Source organism: Chrysemys picta, chromosome 4 (assembly GCF_011386835.1).
Source record: "Chrysemys picta bellii isolate R12L10 chromosome 4, ASM1138683v2, whole genome shotgun sequence".
Lineage (NCBI taxonomy): Eukaryota > Metazoa > Chordata > Testudines > Emydidae > Chrysemys > Chrysemys picta.
This window is the reverse complement of record NC_088794.1, coordinates 123,098,712-123,119,043: the sequence shown is the minus strand read 5'-3', so window position 1 is coordinate 123,119,043 and position 20,332 is coordinate 123,098,712. Positions and strand designations below refer to the sequence as shown.

General features: G+C 40.3%; 1 protein-coding gene across 13 annotated transcripts in view; it reads left to right on the top strand.

Annotated features, from left to right (window-relative positions):
- The window catches only part of FOXN3 (forkhead box N3), a 304,684-nt gene that overhangs the window by 202,748 nt on the left and 81,604 nt on the right, over positions 1 to 20,332 (top strand). For all 13 annotated transcript variants that reach the window (XM_065593507.1, XM_005285379.4, XM_065593505.1 and 10 more), the window contains exon 4: positions 7,463 to 7,527. In XM_065593507.1, the coding sequence (XP_065449579.1) occupies positions 7,463 to 7,527 (65 nt within the window). The remainder of the gene's footprint in view (positions 1 to 7,462; positions 7,528 to 20,332) is intronic.

Below are 20,332 nucleotides of genomic sequence, written 5' to 3'. Positions count from 1 at the left end.
GATGGTGTTACATTCTGAGGTGCAGTCCAGACCAGTGAGGGATTGTGTCACCGCTTGTCCTGCAATCTTGGGTGCCTCACAGTGCTTTGCTGCTGTAGCTCCCAAATAGGGCCACTCACAAACAACCTAACAGCATGTAGGTCACACCCTGAGTGTCTGTGTATAGTTGCAGCTTGTCAGCAACACACCAGCCACACTCTGGCTTCCACCAGCCATGATTACTACCAGCAAGGTGACCTCAACATACTCCCAATCCTGAGTTTTCCCAAGAAACGTGTGTTCTGCACTGTCCCACCCTTTCCTGGACAGTTCAGATATTAAAGATCCATTGCCCCGTAAAGGGTCAATATTCAACAGTTTCTTACTTTAAATGGAGTTCCCAAACAGCTCATTTTAAACACCCCATTGGATTAGTTTAGATTAAAAATAAAACAAGTTTATTTAATTACAAAGATAGAGGTTTTAAATGAGTACAAACATAAGGTATTATTTCTCTTGTAACAATTTCTGACTTTAAAGATAAAATGCTTTCTAGTAGCTAAAACTAAACAATTGTGGTTATATTGTTCCTGTCCCATGTTCTTTATATTCGGTGTGTATAAAGCAGCGTGTTGGCTTTCAGCTGATTCTGTTGAAATTTAGAGCCTTTACCAGTGTAGGCTGTATTTAAGTCTCCTTTCGGAGCTTCATTTTGACTAGTATCTGCTCTGTCACTACCCACCTTTTAGGGACCCTCACACTTGCTGTGGCTAGCCATGGGGTATAGAACTCCTTTCCCCTTGACATTTTGTCTCTGTTAATAACTCCCTACTTCAAAAGGATTTTAAATTATATTCTGTGTGTTTTTTTGTTTTTGTTTTTTTCTTCCCCTCCCCCAATTTCCTCAAGATATATTTTTAGAGTATAATCATCATTGTTGGCCTCATATTTATTTACCTTCCCCCCTCTCCATTCACCTCATACCTTAACTCTTGTGTTTGGACCCATACAACTGGTTTTGTTTGAATTTGAGAAATCTGTTTAATCAGGCCTTTCTGAAAAGGAGGCCGGCTGGAGTTTTGGCGTAAATGTAAAATACTGCAACATTGAAAGAGCAGTTGTGTCTTACTCTTTTGTTTGGCTGTAAGAAATGCAGACTCCTTGCTCTAATGTAAATTCCAACAGACAAAGGAGTTTTATTTCCTTGTTTTAAGTCTCTTGCAGCCTATACACCTTTTAAGATCTTGTAAATCTGATATATACATTTTGATAGAAATAATTCAACTATAGGGTCACACTTTTCATTGCTTCTGTGAGCCTACCTCATTTCACACACCAGGAGCTCCTGGTTGGTTGCCTGACGGGCTGGCCAGCCTGCCTTGTTTCCAACAAAAACATTTGTTAAAATTGACATGTTCCTGCAAAATGTTTTAGATGTGTATGAATCAACTTTTTCTAACTCAACCTCCCCAGAACACAATATTCTATCAGTAGGGTTACCATCTGTCCGGGTTTCCCCGGACATGTCCGGCTTTTTCAGCTTTAAATGGCCGCGTCCGGGGTGCGGGATTTCTAATAAAGTAGAAATGTCTGGGATTTCCCCCTTCCCCTCATGCAGAGTGCAGCGCGGTTGATTGGACAGCTGGGTCTGATTGAAAGCCGCTCGCAGCCACTGGGGCCTCTAGCAGCCAGAGTCCCTCCCCCTCCCCTGCTCCCTCCTCCCCCGCAGAGCAGCGCGACAGTGTTTGGCTGCACGTGGAGCTCGCAGCCCTCCCTCGGCCTGGGGGGGGGGGGGCGGGCAGGCAAGGGACAGGGAACAGGCGGGGTTAGATTGTTCAGGGGGACTGTTGGGAGAAGGGGGTGTAGAGAGTGGTTGGGGCAGGCAAGGGACAGGGGAGGTTAGATTGGTCGGGGGTTCTGGGGGGACTGTCAGGAGAAGGGGGTGTAGAGAGTGGTTGGGGCAGGCAAGGGACAGGGAACAGGGGGGGTTAGATAGGGGGTGGGGTCCTGGGGGCAGTTGGGGGGGGGTTTCAGGAGAGGGCAGTCAGGGGACAGGTAGGGAGTAGGGGGATTCTGAGGGGGGCGGGAAGTGGGAGGGAGCGGGGCTGGGGCGGGGCTAGGGCAGCACCCTGTGTCCTCTTTTTTGATTGTTGAAATATGGTAACCCTATTATCAGAAAATTTCTAAGCAGCTTTGCCCCAAACCCTGTGTGTCCCAGAAGCTCCCTAGTGAGATTGTGACATGAGAGGTAAATCAGCCAATCATCTGATTCAGTGGAAATTGGGCTTTTTCAATTGTCACCACAATCAGTAGGGTTCTTCCCATTGATACCCCTGGATCTTCAAAAGTTATTGTACAGACCAAAAAATGCCATTGACTTGACTTCACTCAGCCATTTATTGTTGATAGCTTACTGCATGGATGATGATTTTCTTAACCATGCAGTGTTCTACTGATAGGAACTTACACATATACCATAGTTAGAATGACTGACTGGATTCAGAGGGATTCATCCTGAACTTAAATGCATGGGCCTGCATCCCCATATAGTTGTTGTAAAATCTTCTGCTATTAGTATGCATTTTGCATTAACTGCCGTATGGTTGAAAGTAGGATTGAATCTTCAATTTATCTTGCACAAAATGCAGGTAATAGAATGATTGTCCTGCAACAGGAGGACTGTTTGTGCTTCTATATATTTCCTCAGATGTAATCTGTTCTTATCCATGCTCTCTCCAGTGTGGTGTTGTGGTGTGCTTCAGATGACAAACCTTGATTACATTTTAAAATCTTCTTGTGTCATTAAAGCCAAAAACAGCCAGTCAAAACTACATTTGTATCTACTAATGGGATAGTTACTTTGATTAGACCTTTTAGTTATAGTTTAATACTGACTACATATAGCACATCTGCATTAGGCTAGAAGTTCTTAGAACCTCAGAGTTGTTTCCCAGCTACAATGTTTATTGTCCTATCCAAACTCTTACTTTAGTGAGCTCCGCAAGTATTGTGTATTTCCACTTCACAGTTTGTATTTCTGACTAATGTTAATTTATATTCTGTTGTATTTAGAGCACAGCATTAAAACAATTTTGTGATACTGAAGAAAAACCTGATACTGAATGCTGTAGAACTGTATGGTTTGCAGAGTGTTCTAAATAAGACAAACTTAAAGCATATCCTTTCACAGATCCACTAAACTGTAAACTTTTAAAATAATAAGTCAGTGAAGGGTTTTTTATGGCTTTAAATCATAGCAACTTTAAAATAGCTGTTACTTGCTTTCTGGATCAGTTTCTAGTTTTTGAACACTAGGTCCCATTTGAAGTGGACCCCACACTAAATGGTAGCATGGGATTCTTTTACTTAAAAGTTCAGTATTTCTAGTAGCCAGAGGAGGGGATTTATTCAAGGAGAATCTAAACAACTGGATCTCACTCCTGTTGAACATGTTTAAAAAAAAAAATCTTAACAATAAGTGGTATAAAAGTAGCATTATTATTACTAGGATATGCTGGTCACAAATGACTTTTTTATATACTCTATGGCATTTATATTACTATTTTGTGTTCACTGTTGCAGAAAACAGAAGGATATATAGTCTCTGCCTGAAGTAGTTTACAAATTATATAGACAACCAAATGCAGCCCAAAAATACTCTGGATGACCCAGAGGGTGTTTTTATCATAGGTAGTGTGGGCAGGGTGAGCTTTTCCAAATGTTGACTTCATCGGAAACAGGGAGGAAGCGAACACTGAATACTTTAAAACTGAGAGACTGTTTAACTCTCGTTTCTCAAATTGAACTAAATTTTAACAGTTAATACCACCTGAGACTTTGTATGTAAGAGTTTGGGAACTGGAAGCTAATTTATCCATCAATTACCAGTTTTAGTTAAATGTGAGCTCTATTCTGCAAACACTGAGGCTTATTATTGAAAATCTTGATCTGTCTCACTCTCTGTGGCATGCTGCTTACACATTTGAATTTCCAAATTTCTTCCCTGGAGATCTGCACTCAATTTTCTCAATCTCAGTGGGCTCAGGTTGGCTCAGATTGGTTTTTCATGCAAGTCTCTGGGTTTTTTCAGTTTCAGGAAAATACAAGGTAAATCCATCATTGCTTTCTGTTTCCTACATCGTAGACATTATGTCTAGTCAAAAATATAAGTTAATATCTCTTCTCCTCCCCCTTCCTATTCCCAAGTTACTCTAATAGCCTGGTTGTGAGAAAATGTCATTAAAACTTCACTTCAGGATTCCACTGAATTTTACATGGGAACCTTTTACATAAGGCTGGGAATGTCACATTTAGCCCACTGTCCAGGACAAGTTTGTGCAGCATATTTTCCTCATCATTTTGCAACTTTGCCATGTGCCAACCCCAAAGATGATTCTGGACTCAGTGAGGTCCTATAAACTTAGGGCCCAGTCCTACAAGGAGCTGTCATTTATCTCCATGTGAATTCATAGTGTCCAACACCATGAAGCATCAATGCCCTGATTTGTAAGGTAAGGTGTACAGCAAGGATGTTGGTAGTCATTCACCTGTAGGTAGGTAGGTGCATATGCATGCATGATCAATCTGTGTTTGGACATGTGCATGCATATACATACACTATTTTCACACTGGTAACGATTCAGTAATACTATTTTGGTTAATTCTCTCCTGCGCTGTAAAAGGCTTTTATTCCCAGGTTATTGACCTGAGTTCTTTTACAGACCATATATTAATATTTTATTTAAATGAGTCACTCAGTGAAACATGTATATGTTAGCACAAAAGTCTCTGCAGAATAATTTTGTTGAAAAGTAGTGTGTTTTTTTATTCATGACATTTTATCAGAACCTTGCTAATGGTGCAAATGTAACAAAAGGCATCTGTTTTCCATTTCACTGAATTTTGTGTAGTAGTAGTCAAACAAAAAGAGAGAAAAAAAGTAATGAACAGAAATGGTGTGTTGCTTTCTTTAGACCGTGCATCCAAAGATGGAGGAGATGGGGGTGGATTGTTAACTGATATAGCAGAAGTTGCTATATCTTAATCTTCCTAAAAAGTATGTTTTTGTTTTTTTAATTTGTGTTTGGATTTGCATCTAGGGAACTTCTTTGTATCCTAGTAACTCATGCTTCCATGGTGCTTGTTTTAAGATGACTTTACAGTGTAGTAAATATATGTCTGGGGTTTTTTTTGGGGGGGGGGGAGGGTAAGAGGTTATTTAGTGTTGTTTTTTTAAAAGCTTCGGTGCACTTTTTTGCAGCCCATGTCATGACTTTATAATAAAGATCCTTTAACACATCTGTTTTTTTCTTCTTCCATCTAGAATGTTACCACATATCTTTTTGTTTTAAAGATTTTTCCCCTAGAGTTTGTGCTTTAAAATGCTCTCCATGCCTAAGCCCTATCAACATATCTGAGATTTCTAGTTTATAATAAAAGCTTATATTGTATTTAGTGCCTTTCATTCTGAAGGTTCCCCAAGTACCTACAACTATTTAAGCATCACTGCTTACAGCTGCCTTTTGAGGGCACCAACTTGCACAAATCACATTGCACAGCTACAGAGAAAGGGGAATATTTGGCAAATAGAGTAACCCCTACTATTACTAAAGTGCAGTGGGTTTTTAGTGTTCACACAGGATCTGTTTGGTTTTTGTAAAGACTCCTCCAAAATACCTCCACACACTAAGCTGCATAATACTCTTATTTTTCTATCTCAGAAAGCTGAAAGTCTAAGTCGACCTGCATGCAGATCTGTTATTTCCTTAAACTCTTTGGCTGGAACTCTTGTCATAGGTCCTATTCGTTTCCCATGAAGTACCCTGTGTGCTGAAGCTGCTGTTAGTTATGTAGGTAGTGTTCTGTGAGGAATAATTAGATACAGTTTAACAGATTGTTTAGAGATCACAATGTATTAGGATGCTTGTTTTCTTGACCTGTTTAAGGCTGTAACAAACTGAATTCTGGTGAAGGGGGAAAAAAATCTCAAATGCTGGTCTCTGAGTAGGGCAGCAATGGAAGCACCACAAGTTCTGAGTCAGCACTTCACACAATTTCTTTTTAAATCCTCCCGCAAAACACAAATCTGTGTGAAATATTCTGTATGGACTGGAACTTACTCAAACTAGATGATAACGAGACCCACTGTAGCAGCTTGTTGTATGATTTACACTTGTCTCCAAGTCATCCTCATCTCAGCTACATCAACCTCCTCATCTCTTGACTTAACAAATGCAATCTTGCCCTGCTTATTTGCACTCAGTACACTGCTGTAAACATCATTTCCCTATCTCATTGCTTTGACCATGTTCACCCCTCTTTGTGCATCCCTTCACTGCCTCCCCTTTCTCTATCTCATCAAACACAACTACTTGTCTTCACTTTCGAGGCCCTTCTCTGCTTACATCTACCTGATCTGTCATCTGTTGTAGGCTGTCAAGATGTTGACTCCTGCCTCCACTCTGAAAATGATGCCAGCCTTCATTGCCAACTTGTTTAATTTTCAATCCGGCACCTTTGTGCTTTCTCCTTTGCTGGCCCTCGCACTTGCGAGGAGCTCCCCATAAATATTTGCCAAGCAAATTCATTATCTACCTTCATTATCCATAATCCCTCCTTAAAATTGTCTACCAAAAACTTAACTGTTAGGCCACTGCTTTGTCAGTATCACTGCCCATTGTCTCACTGTTTCCTAGTGCTTCCCAATCTGTTGGAATCCACTGTTGTCTCCTGCCTTATGCTTATATTGTAAACTCCTCAGGGAAGGCCCCCTTTTTTGTTCTATGTTTGTACAGTACCTTGCACAGTGGAGTCCCGGTCTATAACTGGAGCGCTATCCGCTACCTCAATCCACGTAATAAATGATAACTAATAAAATAAGTCTCTTTTAAAATCATGGCTCTTGTCCAGCCTCCTAAACTTACTGTCCATATCAATTGAAGTTATATTCTTATTAATGTGATCATTAATGATGATACAATGAGATGTCACTTGATGCATGGCATTCTTCATGGAAGTAATATTCCTATGAAAATACAGAAACAGTACAGTATTTGCTAAGCCTTTTTTATACTATTGCTTTTAAACTGGGAAAGTGGGTTGTTCAGATTAAATGCTTGGCTGTAAAGTATATTGTTTTCCAGTAGTAGATGCCTTTTAAAAAACCCAAAGGATATTTGTTGCATTGTGATTTCAATAAAAAAAAAAAAATTGTTCCCCCCCCCCCCATGCTGCCTTCCTTTCTCTAAATTAGCGTGTGAGTGAATGTGAGGCTGGAGGGCTAGGCTGAGGAATGTTTTCTTGTGAATCAAATGTGAATCTTAAATCAACTTATCAAATAATGAGAATGTTGGATCCTGTTTTAAAGTCAAAACATGACAAAGTTGATACCACATTAAAAGGAGAGGTCGTCATTAAAATAGTAACTTGTAAACGAGTAAATGTAAATAAGATTTTCTTTACACTTATTTCTTGTTACCTTTAGCACATCAGGTCCACCCATTTGGCCAGGAAGCACCTTTTTCAAGAGAAATGGAGCCCTTCTACAAGGTAGGTCATAGATATATATGCATCTCCTGAGTAATTCTTATTAACGTATTTTCACAGTGATCATAATTTTCATAATATTCTTTTTGGGGAAGAAGTTCAGAGTGACTTTGTGGTTTTATTTGCATTGTACCTGATTCCTTTTATTTCAGCTCTCTTTAAATCCTGGTTTCATGAAAATAGCAAATTATTACTCAAAAGTGATATTGACTGTGAAAATTGCTGCTTTCTCCTTCCTCAGATTGATTTGCTTATTGTAAATTATAACAATTTTTTCTTGAGTGAAATTGAGAGTACACAGTAGAAAATGTCCGAGGAACAATTTAAACTGTGTTGTTGAAGCAAAATTCTTCCCTGAAAGAGAGAGAGAGACTTTCTTTTAGTTCGTAGCATGCATTCTCTAATTGTGCTGATGCCAAGATGTCTCTTCGGGTGGCCATGTGTCAACACCACAGTGGGGAAAATAATTAGATGATTTGTATCAAAGAAAACCTCCCAAGTTAAAATGTGTTTATTCTTCTTTATATTTGTATAGGACTTTGGAATTATTTTTGTTTTTATTTCAGTGTGACATACAATAAACTACCTAAAACTACGTAGTTTGTGGAGTTTAATAGGTGTTAGGGAAAGGTTTTCGGAGAGTTCTATTAGATTTTTATTCTTCAGAAAGAGTATTTTTGGTTTTGTGGATGTGTACGTATAACTTCTCTCATAATTAGTGTTTCTTGGGAACATTAAAAGAAAACTCTATCCCCAAATTATGTCAATTTGTTTATTTGTGGAAATAACTTGCAGACTTTTCATAAGACCCTTCTGTTCTGGAACAAACAAGTTATAACTTTTGTATTGAGATCAGCCTGTGAAATATATCAATTTTGGGATCTTATTCCTCAGTGCTTGAAAGTTTTATGCAGGTAGCTTCCATAATAAATGAAGGTACTCCTACCCTGTAAAATGTCCCAGAGATCAAGAGGGGATTTAACATTGAGGTCAATGGCTCACATGAGGCCATACCCATAATTATATATACAAACATAGTCACAAAATAGAAAGGAGTGGAATGTGGCGGCTCTCCTCCCCACAGGGTAATAAACTACTGCAGTTCAACGGAGAATATTTTTGAGCTAGTTTTCTGCATATTTCTAAAGCCTGGCATCTTCATTTTTTTTCTAGTATCTTTGTTATAGTGTGTTCTGATGTATTTCATTAGAAGCTTCAGGCTGTTCATTACTTCTAGGAGACAGTACAGCTTACAGAAATTGGATCCTTTAATTTTTTGTAAAGACAATATGGATTTGATGTCCTCACAGTCACAAAACCATATTGGAAGGAATGGGGGGGGGAGTCTAATATGTTAAGTTTCTGCTTCACTCGTTCAGGGCTTGTCTGTGGTTGAGTACGCTGTTTAGATGTATCCCTAATACAATTTTTTCTGTAGTTACCTTAGAAAATTAGAGATATTGTCAAGTTTGGATGGCACAAATGTTGATCTCCCTTTTCTTATATTACAAGATGTTTATGAAGTCAATATAGCTATTTTGTATTCCCCACACCTCAGCAGATATTCCAGCCCTTTCTCATTACAAAAACAGGCAACTGCCTATTGAGTAACTGATTGACTAGCAAAGCTTTCAGCTGGGCTGGTATTCAGCATAGCCACATCAATTGGAACAAGTTAGCCAATATTCTGTCCCAAACCCATACACCACTACGGGATGGGGTGAGGGGAGACAGGGTAGGGAGGGGACAAAGTATCTGTCTGAGACGGTTCCCTTAGTACTTTATGCTCCAATTTGAAATATTGTAGACTAGAGTCAAAAATTCCTTCAAATCTCTGGTTTTATTTTTAAAAATGGATGCTTATATCTGTATATCTCAGCAAGTAGCAAGAAAACATTGCTGCTGCTGCTGCTGCTACAGGTGATCGTTCAAGTCTAATCTTGATGTAAATGGGGTAGGTGGGTGGAGGGGGATTTCAGATGAAGAAAAGAGAGGCTACAGTGAAGCCCTGCACCCAGATAGCATTTAAAACCCCTTACTCTGCCAATCCCTATCCATTTTCTTGGAAACAGGAGAACCAGACATTCACATGTGAAATTAACTCAACTGCTAGTTTCTGCCTGTGCTTCTGTTTCCCAGGAAGCAAACTTTTGATTGGGAAAAGTAAGATAATAGGAAGGGTTTTTAAAATACCTTTCGTGATAAGCATCTAGTTAAACACAGAATGTTCATTTGGTATTACAGAGGGTAGTCTGAAATGACTGCCCCAAAGTTTAGTAAACAAAACTTGTTACACACTTGGTACGCTCCAGTTCATTTGCACTATTAAAGGAAAGTGTCCTTGGTTTTTGGGGGGCTAAAGAGAAGATAACTCCACTGTGTTACCAACTCTTCTTAGCTGAGAGAGATTGACTTCTCTCCCTGCTTCCATCTGTGTTTTATTTCAATTATTTGGCAAAGCAATTTTAAACGTTATAAAGTCTGCCAAGGGAAAATGGTGACCGAGAAACCTGTTATCTGCAGAAATCAAAATAGGGAAAGAAGAAGAAATAACAGAAGTTAAATGGAGTGTGGTTGTCCTATAATCATTATGTCTTTGATGTAAAAAGAACAGAGGATTAATCCTGTTCTGGCTTTCTTCCCTGCCCCTTGTCCAAGAGCCTTAGTTCATCTCCCAAAATTGATATGAGGTGTCCCTTCTCTATTTAACTTCCCTGGGAATAAGATGGCTGCATCAGTTTCTTCTTTGGGGAGCTCTGTATTATCTGATTCCTGACTTTGCTCTACAACCTGGGGCCAAAGAAAATGAAAGAATGAACTTTATTTTCCCTGTTGTCAAGGCCCTGCCCCAGCCACTCCTTAAAAATCTGCCCCCCCTCCCCCACTGTATTGGAGTACTATGGTCATAATTAAGGCTAAGATTTAGACATGGGTATCTTTAGTAAATGTCATGGACTGGTCACGGGCAATAAACAAAAATTCACGGCCAGTGACCTTGTCCATAACTTTTACTAAAAATGCCCAGGACTAAATCTGAGTTGCACCGGGGCGCTGCTGCACTGGGGGTGTCCTGAGGCCAGCCCCATTGGCTGCTGCTCTGGGGGCCCCCGGGGCCAGCTGCCCAGGGCTGCTGAGCAGTGGCGGTGCAGGTGACCCCCAGGCTGCCCGAGCAGCTGGCTGGGGGGCGGCTCCAGCAGCGTCTGGTGTGGCTGGCCCCAGGACAAGTTGCTCAGGCAGCCATGGGATCAGCCACACTGGTCACTGCAGTTGCGGAATTTCACAGAGGTTGCGGAAAGTCACAGAATCTGTGACTTCTGCGACCTCGGTGACAAACTTGCAGCATTAGTCATGATGCCTATGTGCTCTCTCTTCCTCACCTGAACTCCCATGCAGATTCTAAAACCGTTTTCATAGTACACAGGACCTTTTGCCTCATCTAAGTTTCTAAACTTACTGCAAAAACTTCCCTAATGAAGTCCATGAGGGCTATTTTGCAGGATTTCCAGAATTTGTAGGTTGTTTGGTTTCTTAGCTCAGTTTTCCTGTTCCTGTGCTTCATTACACATGTTGATTTTGTTCCAAATCATCAACTTTCTCTTTTCAAACCTATCTGTTTTTTTTCCTTTATCCAGCTGTTTTTAATCCATCTTTATTAAAACAACTTTCCACTTTAGTTTAGAGAAATTAGTGATTTCCTCCTATCATCCATTTTATGCGGAAAAGAGCCTGTTCTTGTCTGGGGCATCTGTGCCAGGTGAGAATGGTGAGGTCATATGTAGCAAGGGTTTGAGGCTGATGTATGGTGTTTCAACAAAGTCAGCTATATCTCTCTGCTGTGTACTTGAACATTCTCAGTTCATGTCCCAATTTCAAGAGCGCAGGTGTAAGGAGATCAAGTTACTTGCCAATCCATGGCTTAAGCATTGCCACTAAACTGTCTTTGCACTCACCTCATGTGCTTTCTGTCCACCATTGCCAATGCAAAACCCTGGCTCCAAATACTTGAAAAAATAAAATGAAAATAAGGCTTCAATTTATTCCTCTCAGCTATAGTTAGCAGTGATGTAGGAATACTGACCTGCGGATTCCAGCTGCTGGCTAACTACCTGTCTCTAAGATGTACAAGGACTGAGATAAAATTAAAAATCTACTGTAGCCAGAAATCTCAACTTTTAAATTCCCTTTCATTTTGAAATACTACCGTTTTTTAAATGACCCACTCTTTCTTAATTGCCCTCACTTATAAAAACAAAGAAGCTACTTAGGCGTCTGCTGCAGGGTTGTATTAAAAAGTTGTATATTTTCAGAATGTTTTATAAAATTTGAACACCTGTCATGTCTTCCCATATTGGCTATGTGCTATTTGAGTAGTGAAGCAATACACCTGGCTGGTTATCAGGTATAACCACATTCTTTGTTACATAGTCTAATTTCTGATGCCTGTACTAGGAAGATTTTCTCCCCCAGTTCTGTTCAGCATAATGGCATTTGAAAGCCAACTACCTGTAAATATGCAATAAAGTCTTGGTGTGTTTTGGATTTAAGTGAATCAGTGCTCTCGTGATCCTGAAAATGCCTGTCTTGAATACTGTCTCTGGGCCTCCTGTGTTCGATCAATAGGACTGCAGCATTCAAGCAAACTGAAATCAGCCTGACTTATCTCTGAAGTCACAATCCCTTTTCCCTTCTTCCCCGCCCAGCAAAGGGGAGGACAAATCTCATCCCCATCTCTCCTCACAGCAATGAAGTAGAGAGGGGAAATCCATGTGCCTTCTTTTGATGTCACTTTCCTAGTAGTGAGGCAAGGAAAAGAGGGAAGGATGTTCCCAATGGCTTGTCTACACATACAAATTGCATTGCTTTAACTATATCGGTATACTTAAAGAGGTATAACCTCCTTTCCCCCAGTGTAGATGCAGTTACACCAGTTAAAAAGTGCTTTATACTTGGTATAGCTTATTCCCTTAAGGAAAGGTGCATAATTCACATTTGTACCGACATATCAGTTCATCCATACTAGGAGGTTGCAGTGTCTTAACTATTTTGCTAAAGAAATCACACAATCTACTAGAATTCTTTGAGGGGGTCAACAAGCTTGTGGACAAGGGTGATCCAGTGGATATAGTGTACTTAGATTTTCAGAACGCATTTGACAAGTTCCCTCACCAAAGGCTCTTAAGCAAAGCAAGCAGTGCTGGGATAAGAGGAAAGGTCCTCTCGTGGATCAGTAACTGGTTTAAAAGATAGGATTCGAAGGGTAGGAATAAATGGTCAGTTTTCAGAATAGAGAGAGGTAAAAAGTGATATCCCCCAACGGTCTGTACTGGACCAATACTGTTCAACATATTTATAAATGATCTGGAAAAACTGGGTAAAGAGTGAGGTGGCAAAACTTGCAGATGATACAAAACTACTCGAGATAGTTAAGTCCAAAGCAGACTGTGAAGAGTTACAAAGGGACCTCACAAAACTGGGTGACTGAGCAACAAAATGTCAGATGAAATTCAATGTTGATAAATGCAAAGTAATGCACATTGGAAAACAATCCAAACTACACACATAAAATGATGGGGTCTAAATTTAGCTGTTATCCTTGATGAAAGAGATCTTGGAGTCATTGTGGATAGTTCTCTGAAAGCAGCCACTCAGTGTGCAGCGGCAGTCAAAAAAGAGAATAGAATGCTGGGAATAATTAAGAAAAGAATAGATAATAGGACAGAAAATATCATGTTGCCTCTATATAAATCCATGGTATGCCCACATCTTGAATACTGCATGCAGATCTGGTCACCCATCTCAAAAATATATTGGAATTGGAAGAGATACAGAAAAGGGCAACAAAAATTATTAAGGGTATGGAACGGCTTCCATATGAGGAGAGATTAATAAGACTGGGACTTTTCAGTTTGGAAAAGAGACGATTAAGGGGGTATATGATAGAGGTCTATAAAATCGTGACTGGTGTGGAGAAAGAATTTATTCCTCATAACACAGGAACTAGGGGGCACCAAATGAAATTAATAAGTAGCAGGTTTAAAACAAACAAAAGGAAGTATTTCTTCACACAACACACAGTCGACTGGTGGAACTCTTTTCCAGAAGATGTTGTGAGGGCCAAGACTATAACAGGGTTCAAAAAAGAACTAAAGTTCATGGAGGATAAGTCCATCAATGGCTATTAGCCAGGATGGGAAGGGATACAAAACCATGCAAACCAAGCCCCTACTCCAAACAGTTAAATTGATACAAAACTGTGTTTAGATCAGACCCAAGAGATTCTGCACATCTAAAGATAGGCTACCAGTTTGCTTGTGTATGAACATTCGCATTTATACAGATATGTTTTCCTCACCTCTGAACCTACCAGAAACCATGAAATAACCAATGTATCTGAGTGCAGTGCATTAAAATAATTGCACGAAATCAAGGAACTGAACTGGAGTTTCAAGTTTTTGAGTGTTAACTATTGATAGAATAAATTTGTTTCAAATTAAATAACAAAAATAATCCTCAAATGTCTTTTAAAGAATAAATGTAAGGGCTTCTGATTCTCCAAGCCAAAATCCCCAGAATGCTTTTTCTGTCGATATTCTCATTAAAATAGGCATTCATAGAGAGGATGGGAATCTAACGTGGTCCAACATTTGCTGTCAATACATGCTACTTGACCAGGCCTTTCTTTGAGAGATTTCAGCAGTTAATTCTCATTACTTTCAAGATGAGAACCAGTTAATAGTAGACTTTCAAAGAGGATCACAAATCTATCAAGTTGACTAAAAGCTTAAAATGCTTTATATTCCAATTGCCAGTCACCACTACCAAATACCGAAGGGTCACCCTTGGTCCAATGGGCTTCCAGGCCAGATAGTCAATTTATCTGCTTTTAAGTGGATACTGTTGCCACCACACTGATAAAAAGGGAAGAAACTCTCAGGTGAGTTTTGCAGTTGGAATTTGTGGGCCTGATAGCTTAAAAAACAAATTTGCAGGTAAGAAGATCCCATACTCTCTTGTCATCTGAAGATTTGAGCGGCTAACACAGCTGAATGCATATTGCTGTTAAATGAATTTGAGTTGGATCTACTGAGGAAAATAAATAATATGCAGATAATGTGCCGTAATTTTTAGTGTATTTCAAACAGGTCAGTTGTAATTAAAAAAAAAAGAGAGCTCTTTCTGAAGGACTTGGACTGTTGTGCCAGTTTCTCTATAGAGTGTCTTGGGCAAGAAATCTAATAATAAAAAGCAGCAATGTTGTTCGTTCTTTGTTAAATATATCTTTTTTCACTTGAAGGTTGGAATAGGCTTGCTACTACCAGATGCATGTTTAGAGGTTGATTTGTTCCTTGCATCAAATAAGGATTGGTTTATGCTAAGAGGTGCATGCCTCTGAGATCCCAGTTCAGTTCACCCACGTATTTTTCCAACAACACAGCAACTTACTTTTCCATTTCGCCAGGTTTTCTCTTTTATACTTTTGCCTGCCATTTTTAGTCAGTTGAAGCTATGGTAACATTTATGCTTTGTTACGTTGTATTTTCTGATTTGTGACTTTTTTTTAAGTAACATTTAATTTCTGCCTTGCTTTGTTAGTAATTTAAACTTGATTTGCCTATATTATAGATCTATGACGGTATTGTTATTAGGAGTCTTAGTAGGACAAATGAATTTGGATATTTCGTAACAGTGTGGCTTGCAGGTATCAAATGGAAAAACATGAAAGTATCCACTTGTAAATGAGTCAAGGTAAAGTTTACTGTCTTAGTTTACTTTCCTTGGCAACTAAAGGGTGCGGTTGAGTAATTCCGGGCAGGTCATTCTACAGTACAAATGTTAGGTAGGGCGTGTATGTGTATGTCGTCATTTGCCTACAGTGTGAGCTGCTGGAAGAATTGTAATAGCAAAAAGGGCAGGGGGTTGGGGTGCACAGGGGTGCAGGGTGCAGCAGGGAGCTCAGGGAAGGGGGTTGGGATGCAGGAGGGGTGTGGGGTATATGAGGGGGCTCAGGGCAGGGAGTTGGGGGGCAGGGTGCAGGTGGGGTTCGGGTTCCAGCCCAGCACTGCTTACCTAAAGCGGCTCTGGGATGGCAACAGCATGCACCAGGGCCAGGGCAGGCTCCCTGCACGCCTGCCCAGGCCCTGGCCCTGGCCCCGTGCCGCTCCAGGAGGCGCTGCAGCCCCTGGGGCAGTGCCGGGTGGAGGGCTCCATGTGCACTGCCCTTGCCGCGCCTCCAGGTACCTCCCCCAAGCTCCCATTGACCATGGTTCCCTGTTCCCGGCCAATGGGAGCTGCAGGGGGCAGTGCCTGGAGGCAAGGGCAACACATGGAGCCCTCTGCCCCCCCACCCGGGGGCCGCAGGGAAGTAGTGCCGGACGCTTCTGAGAGCGGCGCGGGGCCCATGGCGCCACAGGGGGCAATCCTACAGGCCGGATCCAAAGCCCTGAGGGGCCGGATCCAGCCCGGTTTGCCCACCCCTGCTGTGGGGGGAAAGCGAGTACAGCTACCTAGAGAAGCAGACTCAAGTAGGATGGTTTCTAGTTAAATAACTGGTTTTAATGCTAGGATCACTACAGTTCTGAAATACCTTAGGTAGGTAAAGCATATATTTTAACCCATCTCTAAACTGATTCGTTTGCATGATGATCTTATCTTGCTTTTGTTTACATAGGTTGTGATTAGTAACTGTAAAACTCTGGGTTTAATTCCATGTAAATTTCTGATTGTAGATATAAAACCAGGTAGGAAGCAGCCTTCGTAGTTGGTTCTTTCTCCTCAGCTCAACAATTAAAATGAATTGTTGTGGCTCACAGAATATGGTAGTAATTGTTAGTGAATACCCCTAAAGTACAATATGTGTAGAGTATATTTAATACCCTTAAATGCACTTTGGAAAATTTTCATGAGGTCCTTTCCGTAGTAAGGTTTAAGTACTTGGTTAGGTGATTTGCTTACCTAATAATATGCTTTGGTAGGCCTCTGCTCTACAACCCTTGCTCAGGGACCTATCAGGCTCTCCCACAGAAACACCTACATGAGGTTTATAGGCATTTAGAAAAGTGAATTTATGTTCCTGGAGCTTCTGATATTTCAGCTGGAAGGGGAGGAGAGTAGAATTTAGCAACCAAAAGAAAGGACAAGTTATATGACCTCTGTGACCTCCCGTTGTCCTGAGATCTGAGAGAACATCCCATGGATCATATAGCACTCTTGGAAGGCTGGGGATTTACAGAATCACAAATAATCTGTGCCACACTCAAAGCCCCCCTCCCCGCCCCCCTGCGGTGTGTATGTTTACAATGTGGCATTTGATAAGATATGTATTACTATTATCTTATTGTGACGGGTTCCCCTCCCAGGCTGCCACCTGGAACTGGGGTACCACTGAGCCCTCTGATCCACCAGACTGGGCTTCCTCTCACAATGTGCTGCTGTGACAAGCTGCAAAGCCCCTCGGCCTGCACTTTCACCAGCATTCATACAGGTAGGGATATACCCAGCTGCAGTTACACGCAGGCTCTCTAACCACCAGCTTCCCAGCTTAGGAACCCAGAGCAGTACTGTCCTGCCCTGGTGAAATCTAGTCAGTATATGGGTTTAATACCCAATCCACCTGTCCCTCCATGTGACGAGAACAATGCACACTTGTGGTAACCAAGCAGAGATTTCCCCCAAGCACTGCAGTCAAAGCTCACTGGTGTGGATGAAAACATAAAATAAGTTTATTAACTTTATTAACTACAAAACCTAGATTATAAGTGATAGCAAACAAATCGAAGAAGATTACCTAGTAAATAAATTAAATGCAAACTAAGGCTAAGATACTAGAAAGATAGGATATGAACTAGTAAATTCTCCCCTGAGAGATGATATAAGCAGGCTGCAGATTCTTAAGGGGCAAGCTGCGCTTGCTTTATAGCGTGGAATCCCCAGGATTTTCATACACAGGCTAGAAATCCCTTTAGCCTGGGTTCAGCACTTCCCCCAGTTCAGTCTTTGTTTCTCAGATGTTTCCAGGAGTTTTCTTGTGTAGGGAGTGAAGAACCACAGATGATGTAACTCCCTGTCTTATATAGCTTTGCATATGGCAGGAACCTTTTGTTTCAAAACTTGACTTCTTCGTCATTGTCCCTGAAAGGCTGGCTGTGGGTGTTTTCCAGAATAAGCCCATATGAAATACAGATCCCTAGTCACTATTCATAACTTCAGATACAAACATGATATATGCAAACAAATAGGATAAGCATATTCCGCAAATCACAACTTTGTCAATGACCCCTCATATAACTTATCTTGTACAAAATGCATCATAAGTATGCCATAATCCTATCATCATCATCATATCACTGTGAAGAAAATGGGGTGCAGTGTCACAATGTATCAGGGATTTCCCTGTGTAAGGTAATAGTGACGTTTACAGTTTTAGGGGAAAAGATATATTATTTTTACATACTTGTGTAGTTGGGAACTAGTGCAGGTTTTTGTACTAACAAGAGATTGTGTAGATGTATTTTTGTTGTTGCCCAAGGTGAATCTTTTATTATGAGCCCCATTACTCTGCAGATAAGTGATTTTTATCTACAAGTAGGCTTTCCTGTAACCAATCAATGTTCAATGTTCTTTGGACTCCTTAAATGGATTGGGGTCATCCAAATCCAGTGAGTGAAGACTTCCTCAAAGCCCCTCTGTCCAGTACCAAAGGTGATGACTCTTCTGCAATTTCCACCTCTAGCTCAACTTTACCTTTGGCTCATTCCACATCCCTGTGGACTCATATGCAGAAGTAAAAAATTCCAGTGACACGTGATGGACTTGATGATCCAAAGGCTGGATACTGTCCATGAATCCTGTACTGAGCAGAAGTTGAAAACTAGCAGTTAACTCTGTGAAATAACATAAGAAAATGGTAGAAAACTTGGAGATCTCCAATTGGAAATCTTCCTTATTGCAACTGGAAAATGTTGTAATTGTTGCAATAAATCCAAAGATTGATGAGTTAAAGCACATGCACCATGCCAAGAATCTGAGATTGGTTGGTATCCCTGAAAGTGTGAAGATGAGTGATATTACACAGAGCAAATCTTGACTGCCATAATCTCTGAACTACTGAGAATACAACCAAAGTAGGCTAAATGTATCATTTGCATGGAGATAACTAACATGAATACTTCTACAACATCAGTGCCTTGAACAGTCTTGGTGACATACAAATTACTATACAAAAAGAGAAGATGTTGCAAATTTCCAAGAAAACACCACCTTGTGGGTACCAGAACTCCAAGTCTGAGATATTTCTTGATTACATGTCAGCCTTTTTCAGAGTGAAGCTATATCAAGGAAATAAGCTCTGGGCTCATTAAAATAGCATTTTTCTTAATGTAACCCTTGAGTTTCTGGTTCCCCGGTGATAAATAGGTATATATTTTCAGATCATCTGATGAGACTGAAGCTTTGTAACTTGTAGGCAAGTTAAAGCTATGAGAAAAAGAGGGATTTCAGCAATGGTGACCAGATCCCAGAGATGTTTGTATTTACTGTTTTGAAAGTGCCATATGTTTGGTGTTATATTAACTTGTTGTTCGTCTTTAGACTTATTACAATTTTTTCTTTAGTGGTAGGATCAGAGCCTTTGTGCCAGTTATTTAAAACCAGAAAAGCTCAGTGTTCTCTCTCTCCCCCTCCCTCCTTTGCATGAAACATTCCTTAAGCAACCAACAAAAATTGGTTATTTAATAAAAGGTAGCAGAATTGTATTTGGATGTTTGGGGGTAACTTGGGATGGTTTCAAACTGGGATGGTAGTCTGTTGTACATGTTTCACTGTAGTGTTTTAAATAAACATCACTTGAGCCAGGAGAATTGGGGAGCTTCAGGTACTGGATTATAAATTAATTCTTTTGAGATTCTCTAAATGTGCTCTTGTTAAGACTAGACAGATAATTTGGGGGAGACATGAATGGTCTTAATTACTTTTAAAAAAAACATTTATGAACCCATCACTTCTCCTCTGTTGTAGTTTATAAAGGATTTAAAGCTATATTGAGGCTTTACTTTAAGAAGGAAGGAGGCAGGGTTGCCTGTGTTGAGGCAACTACAGTATGTTCAAAAAGCAAAACAGGGACTCCTTCAGGGTAAGTAATCCTTCTTTATGCTTCCCCTTAGCGCTATCCATCTGCTCTACAGAGTACACCTGCCAAAGTAGTTAGAACACTAGAGTGAGCATGTTGTATGTGATGTTTAGTTATTTATTTGTTCATTTAAAAAAATAAAAGGAAACAAGAAAGGAAATTACATCTGGGTCCAGAAAGGGTGGGAGGGGGAAGGGGGAGGGAAGGGAAAGTATAAAGGCGCCTCTTGAGACAATAGAATTATATAAACTCGCTTTCAAGAACTTTTTGCTTTAAGACATATTGTAAACTCAGAAAGTCTTTAAGAGCTGATTTAAGAATTAATCCTTTAATATGTTTGATATTGACCAAGAACTGGAAGGTGTCAGTTTCTTTGCTGTGCAGTACTTTCAAAGCACAAGGGCATGCTTCTCTTCCCCCCCACCCCCCCATAATTCCATTATGTTGTCCTCAACTGCATCTTAAGAGAATGTTTGTTTTTCTTGGTTTTCATTATTACTCTTTATAAGTCAGGGCCCTACAGTGGTTTCTTTTGCCAAAATTGTTGTGGTATGTTCATTTTTTCTTCCCCCTACTGGTACATATTTATAGCTGCAAATCAGCCAAGCCATCTAAATTGTGAAAGAGACAAAACAAAATGAAAATAAATTAAGACTGTTCAGGTCTTTGGAGAAGTTCAGCCTT